At 39.6% G+C, this 16719-nt stretch overlaps 1 protein-coding gene across 5 annotated transcripts in view; it reads left to right on the forward strand.

Moving 5' to 3' along the window:
- The window catches only part of AFF1 (ALF transcription elongation factor 1), a 207537-nt gene extending 196639 nt beyond the window's left edge, over positions 1 to 10898 (forward strand). For all 5 annotated transcript variants that reach the window (XM_082838935.1, XM_082838936.1, XM_082838937.1 and 2 more), the window contains 3 exons: positions 32 to 172; positions 2067 to 2290; positions 5334 to 10898. In XM_082838935.1, the coding sequence (XP_082695061.1) occupies positions 32 to 172; positions 2067 to 2290; positions 5334 to 5455 (487 nt within the window). In that variant the 3' untranslated portion in view covers positions 5456 to 10898. The remainder of the gene's footprint in view (positions 1 to 31; positions 173 to 2066; positions 2291 to 5333) is intronic.
- Positions 10899 to 16719: the final 5821 nt, after the last annotated feature.

Below are 16719 nucleotides of genomic sequence, written 5' to 3' on the forward strand. Positions count from 1 at the left end.
GCTTCACTTCAACTTATGTTTATGTTCACAGCATGCGTTGCCAGTCCATTTTGAACATGGCTATGTTTCGTTGTAAAAAAGATATAGCAATAAAGTATTCCCGTACTCTTAATGAACACTTCTTCAAGACTTCTTCCAAAGTTGCCCAGGCACCTTCTCCGTGCATTGCAAGGTAATGATCAGTCTAATTTAAATAGCTTCCAAAATTAAGTTCTTTCTTTCTTTACCTCTTGCTGTGACCTTGTTTCAAAAATGGTTTACATCTATGTGCTGATTTGCACATTCAGCTGAAATCATTAGCACATTTCTACCTTTTTGAGGAATAGTTAGAAATCAGGGTGTTTGCTGTTTGGGCAACATAAATTAAAAAGATAACTACAGAGAATCTAGGGTCCGGATTTTAGAGCTTTGAGGATATTTGGATATGCCCAACAATGTAAAACAGGCGGAGCCGGCGGAACCAGAGCCAAGGTCCTTTCTCCTTCTATGCAGCACGCTGTCTTAGCATTTCAGTAAACAAGAACTTTCCGGAACCAATTCCCTCCTCCCTTCTCCAGGGTCTGTAACAGTGATATTAAGAATGAAAACAGCTATCTCTAGCTAAATTTTTCCCCCCACTTTTTGCTCATTTGTTCCATAAGCTGTCGAAAAACAGAGTCCTTGTGCGGGTGTTTTTAAGATGAAGATAGAATTTTCTTCCCTTTGGTACTTGCCTAGTATTTTTTTTTTTTTTTAATTTAGTCGTATTCCTTGAAAAGCTCCCAGTTCTGACGGGTTTTGCTATTTTAAGAACGTCACCTAGAAGATTGCCCCATTTCCAGCACATTCAAAAGAAGAGATTCCCATATGGCCTCTCTTAAAAAAAGAAAGTCCTGATTGAGAAGCATCTTCTTTACCTCTGAAAATTTTCATGACTCCTACCTCTGAGATATTATTCTAAGTTAATAGGTTGTCAGTCACATGATTTTAGATCACTCCTTCCCCATTTGTCTAGCACCTTCCTTGTACCAAACCTTGCTTTAGGCGCAGGGAAGCAGCAGTAAACAAAGCAGACAGGAATTGCTGCCCTCGGGGAGCTTCTGCTCTAGTTCTTCAAAATGAACTTTCTGCTGGGGTTGCTTAGGATCCATTAGAGTTCATGAAGCCCAAGGGCAGATGTAACTATGTGATGAGGCCACTGCTGCTGACCCATCTTTCCATTTCATATCCATCACTTCTTTAACGACCGAGTGACTTCACTTGTGTTTCTCGTTTGATCCGCATCAAGGCACTTGTGAACTTGCAGGTGTAGGTAGACAGTCAGTAGGAGAACACAGAGCACAGTGTGAGTCCCCTGATGCCCAGTCTCCTCATGGGCTGCCCTCTGTTCAGTCAGTTATGGGCTCAGCAGGTGTTTATCCAGAGCACCTCCTGTGCTAAGGGCTAGAAATGCAGAGATTAGGAAGAGATGGTCCCTGCCTGTGAGGTGCTTGTGAGGCAGGAAAAGGAATAGACAGAAAAGTATAATGAGGTGTGATAAACGCAAAGAGACGAGTTCAAGTGGTGACAGAAAGGAAGCTGTGCTGTATCCCCAGTGTCTGGAGGAGAGCTACGTGCAGAGTAGGAGCTCAGTGACGTGTATTGAGTGGATGAGAGAATGAATATATCGGAGATGAGGACCATTTCTCAGGGGAAGTATTGTCTTCCTAGGAGAAGTTGGAATAGGGGTTGGGGAGAGAAGGGATTCCAGGCAAGGGAGTAAAATATGTAAAGGGCCTGGGAAATACACTTGGAATACAGATTTGCCCACCTGATTCTATGTCCAGTGAAGAACACCTTACGTCTCTCCAGTTACTTTTTCCATTTGGAGGGCCCCAACCCACTGTGTTTTATGAAATAAATTTCTGGAATACTGAAGGTGAAGGGTGCGGTGCCTCTCTGACCTTGTAGAAGTGATTTTAGAAGTGATTGTCATTTTGGCAAGTACCCGCTAAAGCCTTGTGACTTCGACTGCAGTTGCAGAAACAGGAGATCTGTGATCTAGGAGTTCAGGTGACTAACCAGTTCTCTTTTCTTCCACCTTCCAGAAGCACAGGCACACCATCCCCCCTCTCTCCAATGCCTTCTCCAGCCAGCTCCATAGGATCCCAGTCAAGTGCTGGCAGTGTGGGGAGCGGGGGGATGCCCGCCACCATCAGCACCCCAGTCACCATCCAAAACATGACATCTTCCTATGTCACCATTACTTCTCATGTCCTTACCGCCTTTGATCTTTGGGAACAGGCTGAGGTCCTTACCAGGAAGAATAAAGGTAAATGGCTCTGTCGTGGTTATTACTGGGCCATGGGGATTGGGAGGGGAATAACATTGTATTTTCTGTTCAGTGTTTTGGCCTTTTTTTTTTCTTTTTTAAAATTATAGTTGATTTACAATGTGTTAATTTCTGCTGTACAGCAAAGTGATTCAGTTACACACATAAATACATTCTTTTCCATATTCTTTTCCATTATGGTTTATCACAGGATATTGAATATAGTTCCCTGTGCTATACAGTAGGACCCTGTTGTGTATCCATTCTATATGTAATAGTTTGCATCAACTAACCCCAAACTCCCAGTCCATCCCTCTCCCGCCTCCCCTCCTACCCCTTGGCAACCACAAGTCTGTTTTGGTTTGTAGATAGGTCCATTTGTTCTACATTTTAGATTCCACATATAAGTGATATCATATAGTGTTTGTCTTTCTCTGTCTGACCTTACTTCACTTAGTATGATAATTTCTAAGTCCATCCATGTTGCTGCAAATGGCATTATTTCATTCTTTTTCATGGCTGAATAGTATTCCATTGTATATATGTTCCACATCTTTATCTGTTCACCTGTCAATGGACATTTAGGTTGTTTCCATGTCATGGCTATTGTGAATAGTGCTGCTGTGAACATAGGGGTGCATGTATCTTTTTGAGTTAAAGTTTTGTCCGGATATGTGCCCAGGAGTGGGATTGCTGGATCATATGGTAGTTCTATTTTTAGCTTTCTGAGGAACCTCCATACTGTTTTCCATAGTGGCTGCACCAACTCACATTCCCACCATCTGTTCAGTGTTTTGAAGAAAAGGAAGTGTGCAGCTGTTTACTCTTCTCACATTTTCTCCATGCTGTCACAATTCTTTCTTGAGCTCTGTGGCATGGAGATAGATTTCTGTGACTAGATCTTAGCAAAATTAAATCAGAAGTGGCTTTAGCACGTTGCCCCTTTGGAAGTTTTGGTATCGTTATTTCACCCTGAACTGAAGTGCTAGCAGAAGGCTAAGCAAATGCAGATGGAAAGTCATTGGCTGTCCCCAGGCACAACACATTTGAGATGGGCAGTAGCATAACCTAAAATACTGCATTTATTCTTCAACCCAGAAATGTAAAATGGATGGAGCACCTGATGGCTGAGGAAGAAAAAAGCAGCTGAAACTACAAATACATATTTGTTTCATAATCACTAACTTTAAGCCAGTAGTTCTCTAATTTACGGGTCTTCAGAAAGATGTACTGTACAATGGTCAATTGTTATGTCATTCAAAGACATCAGGTTCCTCTGTTTACCAAGCTAGAAATATAGTATGTAGTTTCACTTTTTTAAATGCGACAGCTGTGCGGAAATGTTATCATTAACACTTGAAGTAATAAAATAGGCTTCATTTATTAATAAATGTTTCATTTGATTTATTTTTATATTATAGTTCCATTTGTGAGGCTTGTGACTTTTGTTTATCAGCTATAATTTCTACACTTGTAAGGCTTAAAAGGAAGCCGACAAGTTAAAAGAAAATTGCAAATAACGTTTGTCCCTTTAGTCTTCCCTTAGTTGTGTAATTGTTTTAATTCACTTTGCCTTTGCAGAAGTTTGGGTATCTTTGAAGTGCTGTTGAGTCTCATCTGGGAAGATTATGTAAATTGCATTCTCCTTGCTTATTATATGGGTAGAATGGGAAAAAAAGGCAAGACAAATTCTCATTAAATTCTGTGCATATTTCTGTTATGCTTTCTGTTTCTGTAGTTGGTTCTGAGGTGAATATGCCCTATTCTGTTTGGAAGAATGGCCTTTTAGTTATATAGCCAAAGACATTTAGTATTTTCTGGTTTCTTAAGGTGTTATTGTACCATTTTGTAAAAGGAATATTATTATTATTAAAATTGTTTGGTAAATACTTTTGACAAATTACCTTCTGAAGCAGCCACAACTTAGAAAGATAATGTCAAAACTAAGGTGATTTTTTTTTTTTAAAAAAAGACGCAGCCAAAACAAGGTGTGAATTTGTCATACTGTTAAATTGAAATTGGTAACAAAATGTATCCCCTTCCAGTTTACTTTTTTGGGTTTTAGAGTAATTGAAAATTTTATTTTATTATATTTAAAATAATTTCTAAGTGTGAGCAGCAAGACTGACTGTAGTTTCAGTTTTTATTTTCTGTGGACAGACTTGATAAACTGGAGACGCTGAAGCAGGATTACCCAAATTGTAGTGTCAGGATTTTAGCTGTACCAGAGGCTTTTATGTGCTACACATAATTTGTATAAAGTTATATATGGGCAAATTGGGTACATAAATAGTCTCTGTTTTTCTAAGGGAATGCAATAAATGTAGCATCGTGAATAAATATAACTTTTATAATCCTTAAAAAAATACTGCGTTTATTGCTTGTTTTCAGTATATGTTAAGAAAGATGGTTAGCAACAGTATAGGAAATATGGCTTAGTAAATATTCTTGGGTCTTGTTTGTGAAGAACGCCCTTGGAGATATCCAAGGTTTAGGAGATGGTCAAGCACCTGTTAGAGAAACTGCTTGGTGTCAGTGCTAGTGACCACTGAGCAAATGCTTATATGTAAATACCAGATTAAAGCCTTGATGTGCTCTTTCCTGGCTATAGGGAAGAAGTCGGCCAGCTGGCTGTGGCCACTTACTTTCCTCACAGCCTCTTCAAACCTTGTTTTCTTTCTTAGCAAACTAATGATGCTTTTTTTTTTTATTTAAACATGTTGAGTATTTTTGTTTATTTTCATTCATGTGTCCATTGATCCAAAAGTATAAATGGAGTATTTTCCACTGTCAGCCACTGTGCCAGGCATTAGGGAGTCAACTCTGAAACAAATTTAATTCCTCCCTTTTTAGACTAGTGGAGGGATGTGGAGAGTTAGCAAACCATTACAGTAGATGGTGAGGTTTTTTTTCTTTTTATGCTCTGCTAGATGACGTACAGAATACCGTGGGAATGTAGTTTCTGGAGCCTTGCCTTTTTATGTTTTCACATTTATTTTGTGTGTGCACGTGTGTTTACATGTTGGGCTTGCTTTGTTTGCAGAATTCTTTGCTCAGCTCGGCACAGGTGTGTGCACCCTGGCCCTTGACAGCAGTCTGATGGACCTGGTACGCTATACAAGACAGGGCTTTCAGCGGCTGAAACAAGTAACCAAAACACCTTAATGGAGGCCCAGGTTGGTCTGATGCCTTGAGAACTTTTTTGCACGTTGGAAGCCTCAAAACAGTCCAGACATTTGTCTCATCAGGATACCAAACTCGAGAAGAGAAGCACCATGAGATGGCCAGGATATTTGTTCACTGAAACTCAAGAACTATGGAATCATTGGTTGGACAGGATGGTTTTGTAGAAGCAGAAATGAGGAGGCTGGCCTCAGAGATGATCTTGCCTTTCCTTGCTAAAGGACAGAAGTGCAATGTAGCCTGAGTGGGCTTATGAATGGTCTAGAAACATTTCCGTCTTTTTTTTACCAGCAGGATGCAAATGAAATGAGGAGGAGCAATTTCAACTCTGGAAGCAAATTCACATCATCTCAGTAGCCACATTAGTTCATTCCTAGAAGGAATTTTTTTTTTTTTAAAACAGTGAATTGTGGTGTAGGGTTTTGTGGGTGATTTTTTTTTTCTTTTAAGTTTTGGGGGAAATATTTGTTTAATAAATTCTAATGGTCATCTATAAAACATAAGTTGTGAAGGACTCCACTGTACCCCACTTTCTGCCATTGAACAGTGGCTTTGATAATACCAGGTATTGTCCTAATTTATAAAATTGAAGGCAACCCACCCCCCGACCCCCCATTGCCTGGATACTGCACGTTCAACCCAGCTCTGATTTCTCCGTTACTGTGCTGGAAGGTGGCCCCGTCGGGCTGGGGGAGAGAGGAGCTTCAGCGCACAGGGAAGCCGTCTCCACCCCCATCTGCATCCCCATCTCCATGTACCACGGAGGACCGGGCGCTGCCGTTCCCACCCCCTGCTCCAGAGAAAGGCAGTCACATTGACTGTACTCTGCATTTTCTACTTTGGGGAAGAAGGAAACCAACATTTATCCGTGACCAGATGGTTGAAGTGCTTTTTAATTTTTGTTTAAGTAGAGCTGGAATTTGAGGTGCTGATCTGTGGTCTTCAGTTATGTGGTAACTCACGTTGTCTACCAACTCAGAGTTTTGTCAGCGAACAAAGAAAAGTGAAATCTACTTCTTAGAGAGGCTATATTTTTCTGCTACGAATTACTTTATATTTATAGCAAAACTAGACTTGGAGAGCCCTTGATTGTCTAGGGGAAATTAACTCCCTGAGAGGCTGTGGAGATTTGGGGTGGTTTATTAGACTTTCAAAAAAAAAAAGTCACCACATGCCTTCAGTCCAGAGTGTTCTCAATCAACTAGATGTGATTAGATTGAAGAGGAACTGTGGCCTTCCCATAAGTTGTTATTGCCAGATTCTATACATTAAACCAAGTTTATTTTGAATGACCTAAAGTGGGGGAAAAAAAACCAAACAAACAGAATTCCCACATATCCATAAGCACAGATTTTTTTCATTGAAACTTTGAGGGTTATCATTGGAAGCATTATTTTGAGTGCAGTGTTTTTAGAAGCTAATTCTTTTTATCCCTTTTAGAATTAGAATTTGCACATCCGTTACAGTTGAGGAGTGAGTGTTAACGCTACAACTGGTTTATTTTTCTGCCTTCATCCCATTTCCGCCCCCTACGAACTGTTGCCTACCAAGCATGTTTGACATTGTCATGTTCATTAGTGAAGAAGGGAGTACCATCTTTATTTATAATGAAGAGGTCTAAGGTCCATATGATGAATGTAAGAACTTTCTTGGTAACTATATAAAAGGGATGTGTAGCGGATGGGAGTGATGCTTATTTTTCACAATATAAATTGTTTGTGTGAAGCTGTTCCTTCAGTGTCTTACAGTATCCAGCCTGTTCTTTGGTTATCACTAGCTAGGACAGAGGTCTGTTACTTCATGTTTAGGTTAAAGCGAGAGAATTACAACAGTAGTAATATCTGAGCATAAGAACTTGATGTGCGATCTTGATGGACTGATTTCATTTACTGATGTTCTAAAGCAGAGCCATGGTCCTTTTTAAACTACTTGTTTAAAAAGCAGCCTGTTGTTAAATGAACAGTAATTGCCTGGTAGGTTGTCTGCTTGTGGCATTGTGTGTCCATCTCTTATATGTAGGAGACAGGACACCAGAAGCAGGCTTATGTGGTTACTTAACATCTTTTTTCCCCCTTACTCCCTTGGCCATTCCTGCTCCCTTCACCCCATCACTCCCCAGTACAAACCACCTGTCAGTTCGGAAGAGTGTGTTCTTGAGGACAGGTTCTGATCTATGCAGACCGTGCTGAGTGTGTGTGTCTTGTCAGGAGCCACAGTGTCCCCTTGACTGAAGGCATTTCCAAGGCAATTTCTCAGCCATTTCTAAAAGAGGTAATTGCTTTTTCAGTGGCCTTATTCTTTGTGTGTGTGTTTGTTTCCCTGACCTTTATATTAAGATTTTATTTGTCCTTTAAAAAACTAACGAGTTTGCAGAGATCAGTTTGTACTGTTTTGATCATGGAATATTTCTGATTCTTACTGCAAAATGCATTTTACCTAAAAGAATTCTTAATGGCTACTTTTAAAGTAGAGTATGTAAAAGGGTAGTGGCTGATGAATCCTTAAGGTTCATAAGGTCTTTTCGCTGTTGCAGTTGTATATAGAAATCTAAAGGATTTTTAAATCATTTGCACTTTTCCACTGCATGCTTAAATTCCCAAAGGCAAAATTTGTACTGAGGTAGATAATTGCAAGGACTAGATTATAAAATCAAGCCTTTGAATATGTGAAGTTCTTATAACATAATAGTACACACTTCACAGTGAGACAAATACAGAACATCTTGAGTAAAAATGGAGTGTAAAAACCTTGCCTTTGGCACTACAGTTTCGTGTGTGTGTCTATCTTTACTAGGAAATGGAAGAACACTGTTTTACTTTAAAAAACGTTTAAAAAACGTTTCTGTCCTTCCTGGAGGTAATTAAAATGTGAATCACCGAATTTAAGATTTTAGCTAGACTAAGGGCCCTGATAAACAATGATAAAACGCTTCACTGAAATTTACCAAATTACACTGGGTTAAGAATGTGAAAACGTCCTTCATATGCCAGCTGTGGGAGGGTCCAGCTGGCATATTATCAGGACCAGAACTACAACAGGAGAATGACTTAGCTGGTGCTATGATTTAATCACAATACTGAATGGGAAAAGCCTCTTGATTTTTTTTTTTTTTTGAACAAAAGGACCTTTATTTTATAATCTGTTTTGACCAAAATGTTTAGCTATTTCCCCTAAACAAATTGGACCACACTTATCTCCCTTGTCCTGTATCCTTTAATTCCCGATCTCAGGATGTTTAGAAGCTAACAAACTACCCCTTTCTGGCTGAAAACTTGCCTTAATTGGTACCTTAAATATTAACGTTAGTAGGATCAGGAGCTTAACTTTTTTTTTTTATGATTCCTGTTCAGTAATTTTTAGAAGCAAAAAGAAACCATTGTGCCCTCCAAAATGAATAAAACTCTTATCTCTGATATATGAAAGGAAATGTGTGTGTACATATACACACACACACAGACTAAGAGGCTGGCTAAATTGGATATATTTATTGTGCCTTTGTTGACCACACCTAATTTTGGAATAATGCTGTATTCATTTTGCCATGGCTTTAAGAGATGTTAGGTGGGTCTTGCACCTTTTTCTCTTCTGCTTCATGAAGTTTGAGGTGTATTTGTGCATCTTTAGGTAAATGAATCAAATAAGGCTTGATTCCCTACCTCCCACACAGATTCTACTTTCTCTTAAGGATTTGTTTGCCCAGACACTACACAAAATCTGTGAAAAACTTTGCCACTTCATCTCTTACACTCTTTACCACTGATTAGCAGTATTTAAATCTTGCTAGAATATTTGGCCTTATTTTAGAAACACAGATGTAGAGATTTCCTCATTGTGGTTGTGGAGGGGTGTCAGGATTATAGCGGTACTTGGTCCCTTTCTCTCTTGCTCTAGTGGTTGCCTCTTTTGTTTTTGGTCCTACTTAGAATTTGTGGATGCAGGTTTTTTTCCTACATTTTTGTCATTTTGTTTGTGGGAGGTGGAGTGGCAGAATAACAAACATGGTGTTGGGGATTTTCCTTCAAACATTGCAAGTGGTATTTCCACCATACACACCTCAAATATCCAATCCAGTTGTGTCAGTCACCGAAAATCTGAGAACAAATTGTGACCACTGGCCATGCTCTTTAGTTTGTATTTATGAGGTGTTGACAAGCACCCATCTGCCACCTCTCTTAAGGTAGCTGTAAATTTCCTGTTGTCCCGGGGAAAGCCACTCTATTCTTTCTGTTCGCGGTGTGTTGGATATCAACAGGTACTGTGCTGGGTAGAGAAGTGCCTGTATTTCTCTACCCAAGACGGCAGGAAGGAAACTTACAGCTCCCTGGGAGCCTAGATATTACTGTATCGACCTGGAAGGACAAAGAAATAAGACCACTGACAGCGAGGCTGGCCGAGCTGCACTGGTCAGACCAGGCAGTGGCTGACCTAAGGAAGATAACTTGCTTTGCTTACAAGTAGATGTTTAAGTGATGCTGAATACAGGCAGTATTAACTTCTGTTAATTAACTTTTGTTTAAGAACAAAAGTCAGTACTCGCCTTTTGTTCAGGCCATCAACATGTATTGTTAAAATTACTGCACATCCCCTCCTCAGATACCAAGTATACACTGTTGATGTTGGTGTGTGTGTTTATACACGTGTGTCCCAAATCTTGTGTTGGTTTTTTTTTGTTTTTCTTCTGAATGTGATCATATTTTGGATGATACCTGAGCAGGGTTGCCTTTTTTTATTTATTACCATTATATATTATATTATATTATATATTTTTTGCTTTCTTATAACTTTAGAGGAAAGTCAAATCTTGGTATTATTAAAATTGTTTAAAAAAGAATAAATTGTCCAGTTGATAAATGAAGATCACTGGTCTGTCTCTAAAATAATATGAATTTTCCTTTAATTATTGTGTAATAATGTGCCAGCTATCTAGTCCACACAATGGTTTTGTATGTAGGATAGGGAAGCAGTGATGCGCTCAGTGGAAAAATGTGCAACACAGACAAGGGGGACTCCATGTGTTTTATCTACTTCAGCAATGGAACTGAAACTAGGGGCTTTTGTGAATAAAATTTAGCTGCCTTGTACAGTCCTTTGAAAGAGACATACGTGATCTGTGAGAATTATAGTTTTCTTTTTTTAGAAGAAAAATTTGCAAAAGATCTTTCCAAAGATACCGTGCCACAGATCTTTTGTTTATTGTTCTCTGTAATAAGGATTAATTGCTGTTTAAAAAACCATGTAATTGACTTGTTCGTCTTCAAATTCTTTACTTTTCACAAGAGGATGGAGCTGTAAAAAAAAAAAAATTAATAAAAATTTAGAGAAATCATTGGCGTGGAATCCATGCTTTCACTTTGCTTGAATAAAGTAATTCCTAAAATTGCTATATGTAATTACCACTTAGAGCCAAGGAGAGTCTCACATGGAATAATTTGCCCTTATTCACAGTATGTATTTATTGTTGAAATGGGAAAGGGGCGGGCAGAGGGTAGCTCATCTTTCTGTTCAGTTTATTTTCAAGATCTCAATCACTGCACTGGTGGTGCAGTGGTTAAGAATCCGCCTGCCAATGCAGGGGACATGGGTTCGAGCCCTGGTCCGGGGAGATCTCACATGCCACCGAGCAACTAAGCTGGTGCGGCACAACTGCTGAGCCTGTGCTCTAGAGCCCGCGAGCCACAACTATTGAAGCCCATGTGCCTAGAGCCTGTGCTCCGCAATGAGAGAAGCCACCGCAATGAGAAGCCCATGCACTGCAACGGAGAGTAGCCCCCGCTCTCTGCAACCAGAGAAAGCTGGCACGTAGCAACGAAGACCCAATGCAGCCATAAATAAATAATTAAAAAAAGAAAATATCTCAATCACGAATTAGCCTAATAGCACCAGTGTTGCTTATCTTAACATCAACTGCCAGGTGCAACAGTGACCAAATTTGCCTGTTATCAATTTGTTTGCTGGGTATGGGGAGACATATTTGTAGAATGTTGGTATGGGAAGAAATCTAAAGTCCATCTGGTTTCTCTTCCCTTTGCCATTCCAAAAGAAATGATACTCTAGGTGCTGAAAGATGACTTCCTAATTTTGAATCCTGGCTCTCTGGTTTGCTATGTGACCATGGGCAAGTTACTTAACCTCTCTGGGTTTCTTATAAACAGTTACAGCTTTGGTGTCTACCTAGTAAGGTGCTGAGGATCACATTAGATGGTGTACAGAGTGTGCTTAGCATGGTGCCTCTGCCATAAACACTCAAGACTGGTGGCTTTTTTAGACCTCCTCCCTCCCCTCACTGCACCACAATATCCCACCAGGTGACCCTCCAGTCTTTGAATACTGATAAAGATCTTGCTACCCACCTCTTCCTCTTTGATTCTTTTTGTTCTTCCTTACATTACGCTGACCTCTACTTATATCGGTCCTAATGAACAAACAGGGACCCACCCTTGGCAAGCTCACAGAGTTGACAAGCCAGCAATAACTGGTGAGCATGCAATGGCAGGTGCGGGAAAAGGAACGTTTTAGTCCCGCTTAAGACTAAAGGGAAGACTGAGGGAAGAGCTCTCACTTGAACTAGGCCTTAAAACATGGGTCATAAAACCTGGGTTTTCATTTTTTTCACAAAAACTTTCGTCATATCTTGTCTCATACATTTTCAGTAGTAGTTGTCCACTACATGGTTGTACCAGTTTATTTAACCAACCCCCTTGTTAAACATTGAGACTATCTCTAATTTGGGGATAGTATAAAGAATGCTCCCATGGCCATCCCTGAAGCAAACTAGTTGGGCAGATTCAACAGTATTTCACTATATTTTCTTTATGTATATGTGTGCATGTGTATATTTATGCTTCACCCCTAAAGACTTAAGCAAGCATTTCCTAGGACATTATCCAGCAGGATCACAATACCATTATATCAGCTAAGAAAATTTCTCAACATCTGATATTCGGTTCATATTCGAATTTCTGTAATTGTCCCCCAGAGGTCTTACAGCTTTTTTTTTTTTTTTTTTTTTTTTTTTTTGAGCCAGGACTCAGTCAAGTTTCAGGCATTATATTTGGTTGTCATGTCTATCTGTTAATCCAGAACAAAAAAAAAAAACCACACCTTTGTAATACAACGTCCTATATGTTGGCCCTGTTTTTCCCTAAGAGTCCGTGAATTCATATCTGTGTCTCCTATATAGATTTCCTATAAACTGGGTTAGGTTTATTTTATTTTAAACATTTTTTTTGATGACCATTTTTAAAGTCTTGATTGAATTTGTTACAATATTGCTTCTGTTCTATGTTTTGGGTTTTTGGCTGCGAGGCATGTGGGATCTTAGCTCCCCAACCAGGGATCGAACCTGCACCCTCTGCATTGGAAGGCTAAGTCTTAACCACTGGACCGCCAGGGAAGTCCCTGGGTTAGGTGTAGAAGCTTTATTGTATTAGGCAAGAAACTTTCACAGGTGGTGCTGTGTATTATTTCATGTTGCATCACATCAGGAGACACCTAAAATCATCCTGTTAGTGATGCTAACTTTGAGTCTTTGGTGAGGATATGATCACCAAAACTCTTACAAATATGGGCTTTGCCCTGTGGCAACCACGTTTCACTTAGTGATTTTAGCATGCATTAATAATCCGGTCCTTTACCAATCATGGGTATTATGTTTGGAAAACACAAAAAGGAAAAAAAATCACCTAATTTGATAGGTGGGAGACTGTCTTCTGATGTTTTCATTTACATTTTCATTCTTATGGTACTGTTTTTTGTTACATATGAAGTTGCCATTTGTAGTGCATAGGTTACAGGACCAATACTCTAGACCCAATTCAAGAGCCTAGATGTGGGGAAAGTTTTCACTTAAATCATATGGAATGAGTTCTCCATTAGGAAGAGTTCTGTTAATGAAGGAAAAGGATGCTGAGCAGTAAAAGAAAAAATAACAAATTATCCCTCCAGGCTATTCATCTTTCCCTTTTGATTTATATATTCAGGATATTAACCTCTTATTATGTTGTAAATATTTCCAAATTATCTTTTGCTTTTCAGGTTTTATTATGACACATTTTAAGAAAGTTTGTTTAGTTTTTTAAGTAGGCTGACTTCTACCAATGTCTTTGCAGTTTCTGCTTCTGGTATCTTAAGGTATGTAAGAACTGTCTCCCAGACACTGGGAGACAATTTTACTACTGCTGGATTACCGCAGCACCTCTAAGGTAAGATACAAACCTTTCTCTGTGCGTCTGTCTTCTAAGTATTTAGGCACTTTTGACGCCTGAATTATTTAAAGGGATATTTGTTTACTATTTGCCAGCGTTCTTGGGAATATAAATTGTCACAATCCAGGCCGCTTTAAATTAGGACACCTAGGAGGTGTTCAAAACCCTGCAATCCATTCCAAACAGCTTTGAAGTCCAATGGGTCTTTACCAGAATATAATCGGAGGTTTATCTGCTGTTACTTGGTTGTGATTAGATAACTGTACCCGTCTAGCCTGTTTTGTCTTAGAGCAGGATTCTTTCAGGGTTTGTGGTTTCTCCACAGACCACATTCAGCTGAAAGCCAAGACTGTAGTGAGACAGCAAGGCTCTGGTAATAAAGACCTGTGCCCTTCCAGCAGACTGGAGGGCGGGCCTTGAAATACTTTCTAAACAGACAATTCTATTTTAGCTTGAAAAGACCATGTGCCTGCTCTGGATAAGTGCTTTACATCACCCTTCTCTATTACTGGGGCCCAGTCCTAACATCTCATTTACCTTATTTCACATGTAGGAGGTCAGAAACAATTATGGGTTTGCATCTCTTCCCTGCTAAATTATCATCTAAACAACACACACATACATTTCTACATATATACACACTATTATTGGAAAACCAATTGAACTCAAGTGCATGGGCTTTAGGAAAATGTCTTCAGTTAACTATTCAACTCCCTGCTTTCCCATCTTTGTTCTGCAGCCTTTGAAGAAACTCCTCCTCCTGCAGGTAGGACTTGGTATACAAGATTGCAACCAAGGACTTTACAAGCATCTCAAGGGAGTAAGTGATCTGGTAAAGTGGTTTTACAGAGGTCCCCAAGTCTACATCTACATCTATGTAAGTATCATTTTGGAATTAAAATATTTTTTTTCAAACTGATTTACAAATAGTCTAGTTTTTAAAAAATCAAATGACACAAAAGCGTGTAGAGCAAAAAGTGTAAGAGCAAGTCTGCTTCATCCCTTCCTCCCCAGAGTAAACAACCATTAAGTTTGGTGCATCTTTCCATAACTTTTGTTCACTTACACATTATTTTTAAACATAAATTTGGATGTATTATATTCTGACTTTCTCCCCACTTTATATTTCTTTTTTAAAAAAATTATTTTTGGCTGCGTTGGGTCTTCGTTGCTGCGTGCAGGCTTTCTCTAGTTGCGGCAAGCTGGGGCTGCTCTTCGTTGGGTTGTGTGGGCTTCTCATTGTGATGGCTTCTCTTATTGCAGAGCACGGGCTCTAGGTGCGTGGGTTTCAGTAGTTACAGCACTTGGGCTCAGTAGTTGGGGCTCGCAGGCTCTAGAGTGCAGGCTCAGTAGCTGTGGCGCACGGGCTTAGTTGCTCCGCGGCATGCGGGATCTTCCCGGACCAGGGATCGAACCGGTGTCCCCTGCGTTGGCGGATTCTTAACCACTGCGTCACCAGGGAAGTCCCTATATGTCTTCTATGTTAATCATTTTGGCTGTAAAATATTGTGTAACTAAAGACGTATCACCATTTATTTAAACATTCTCCCATTATGCAGGCAAGCTGCCCCTGGCCCAATTATTCTGCTGTTGCAAACAATGCTGTACTGAGGATTCTTGGTACACACATTGTCTTGCATTCCTACAAGTGTTATTATAGGAAAAATTTCTGGAAGGGGGATTTCTGGGTCAAACAATAAGCCAATTAAAAATTTTTTTTTTGTCACCAAACCACTTCTCCCAAAAAAGCTCTGATACCAACTGTGGATGAGCTTAACATTCTTGCCAGCTTTGCTTGCAAAATGAAAAAGTCCTTTTTTTTTTTTTTTTTTTTTTTGCCCGCACCTCGCAGCTTGCGGGATCTTAGTTTCCTGACCAGGGATTGAACCCTTGCCCTCGGCAGTGAAAGTGTGGAGTCCTAACCACTGGACCGCCAGGGAATTCCTGAAAAAAGTCTTATACTACCTCAGTTTGCATTTCTCTGCCAACTGAAGTTAACCATTTTGCCAGATTTATTTGGCCACTTGGCATTTTGTTCTGTAGAAGGCCTTTTCCTATACTTAGCTCATTTCTGTGAGATTATATTTTGCTTCTAATTTGTAAATTAAGAAACTTGGACTAGGTTGATGATCACACGACACTTCCCAAGTTTGTTCCGCTGAGAACAAGCATCATGAGCTGCTTACAGCATTTCCCATTTTTTCCAACGTTGCAGGCCATGATCAATCCCTGAGTTAAACTCCATTCACATCACTGACGTGGGGCCTCACGATTTGAAGCTCCATTAATCCTTAAAACTTATTGCTTGGTCCAAGTAAATGATATTTGTCCTGGATAACTTAGAATCTATAAAATATTGGAAAGTTTTGAAACTCACTGGATGTCCAAAATGAATTTCACCATAGGTTTCTCTCTGGCCCATGGATCTAATCTAAAATTTGATTGTACAGTCCTGAGCCTTACTTGACTACTCCTATTGATTTTCTATTTGCTTATTATTATTGTTTTTACATCTTTATTGGAGTATCATTGCTTTACAATGGTGTGTTTCTGCTTTATAACAAAGTGAATCAGTTATACATGTGTTCCCATATCTCTTCCCTCTTGCGTCTCCCTCCCTCCCACCCTCCCTATCCCCCCCTTCTAGGTGGTCACAAAGCACTGAGCTGATCTCCCTGTGCTATGCGGTTGCTTCCCATTAGCTATCTATTTTACGTTTGGTAGTGTATATATCTCCATGCCACTCTCTCACTTTGTCACAGCTTACCCTTCCCCCTCCCCATATCCTCAAGTCCATTTTCTACTAGGTCTGTGTCTTTATTGCTGTCTTACCCTAGGTTCTTCATGACATTTTTTTTTTTCTTAGATTCCATATATATGTGTTAGCATACGGTATTTGTCTTTCTCTTTCGGACTTACTTGACTCTGTATGGCAGACTCTAGGTCCATCCACCTCACTACAAATATCTCAATTTCGTTTCTTTTTATGGCTGAGTAATATTCCATTGTATATATGAGCCACATCTTCCTTATCCATTCATC

The sequence above is a fragment of the Leucopleurus acutus genome, assembly GCF_964270905.1.
Source record: "Leucopleurus acutus genome assembly, chromosome: 4".
Taxonomy (NCBI): Eukaryota; Metazoa; Chordata; class Mammalia; order Artiodactyla; family Delphinidae; genus Leucopleurus; species Leucopleurus acutus.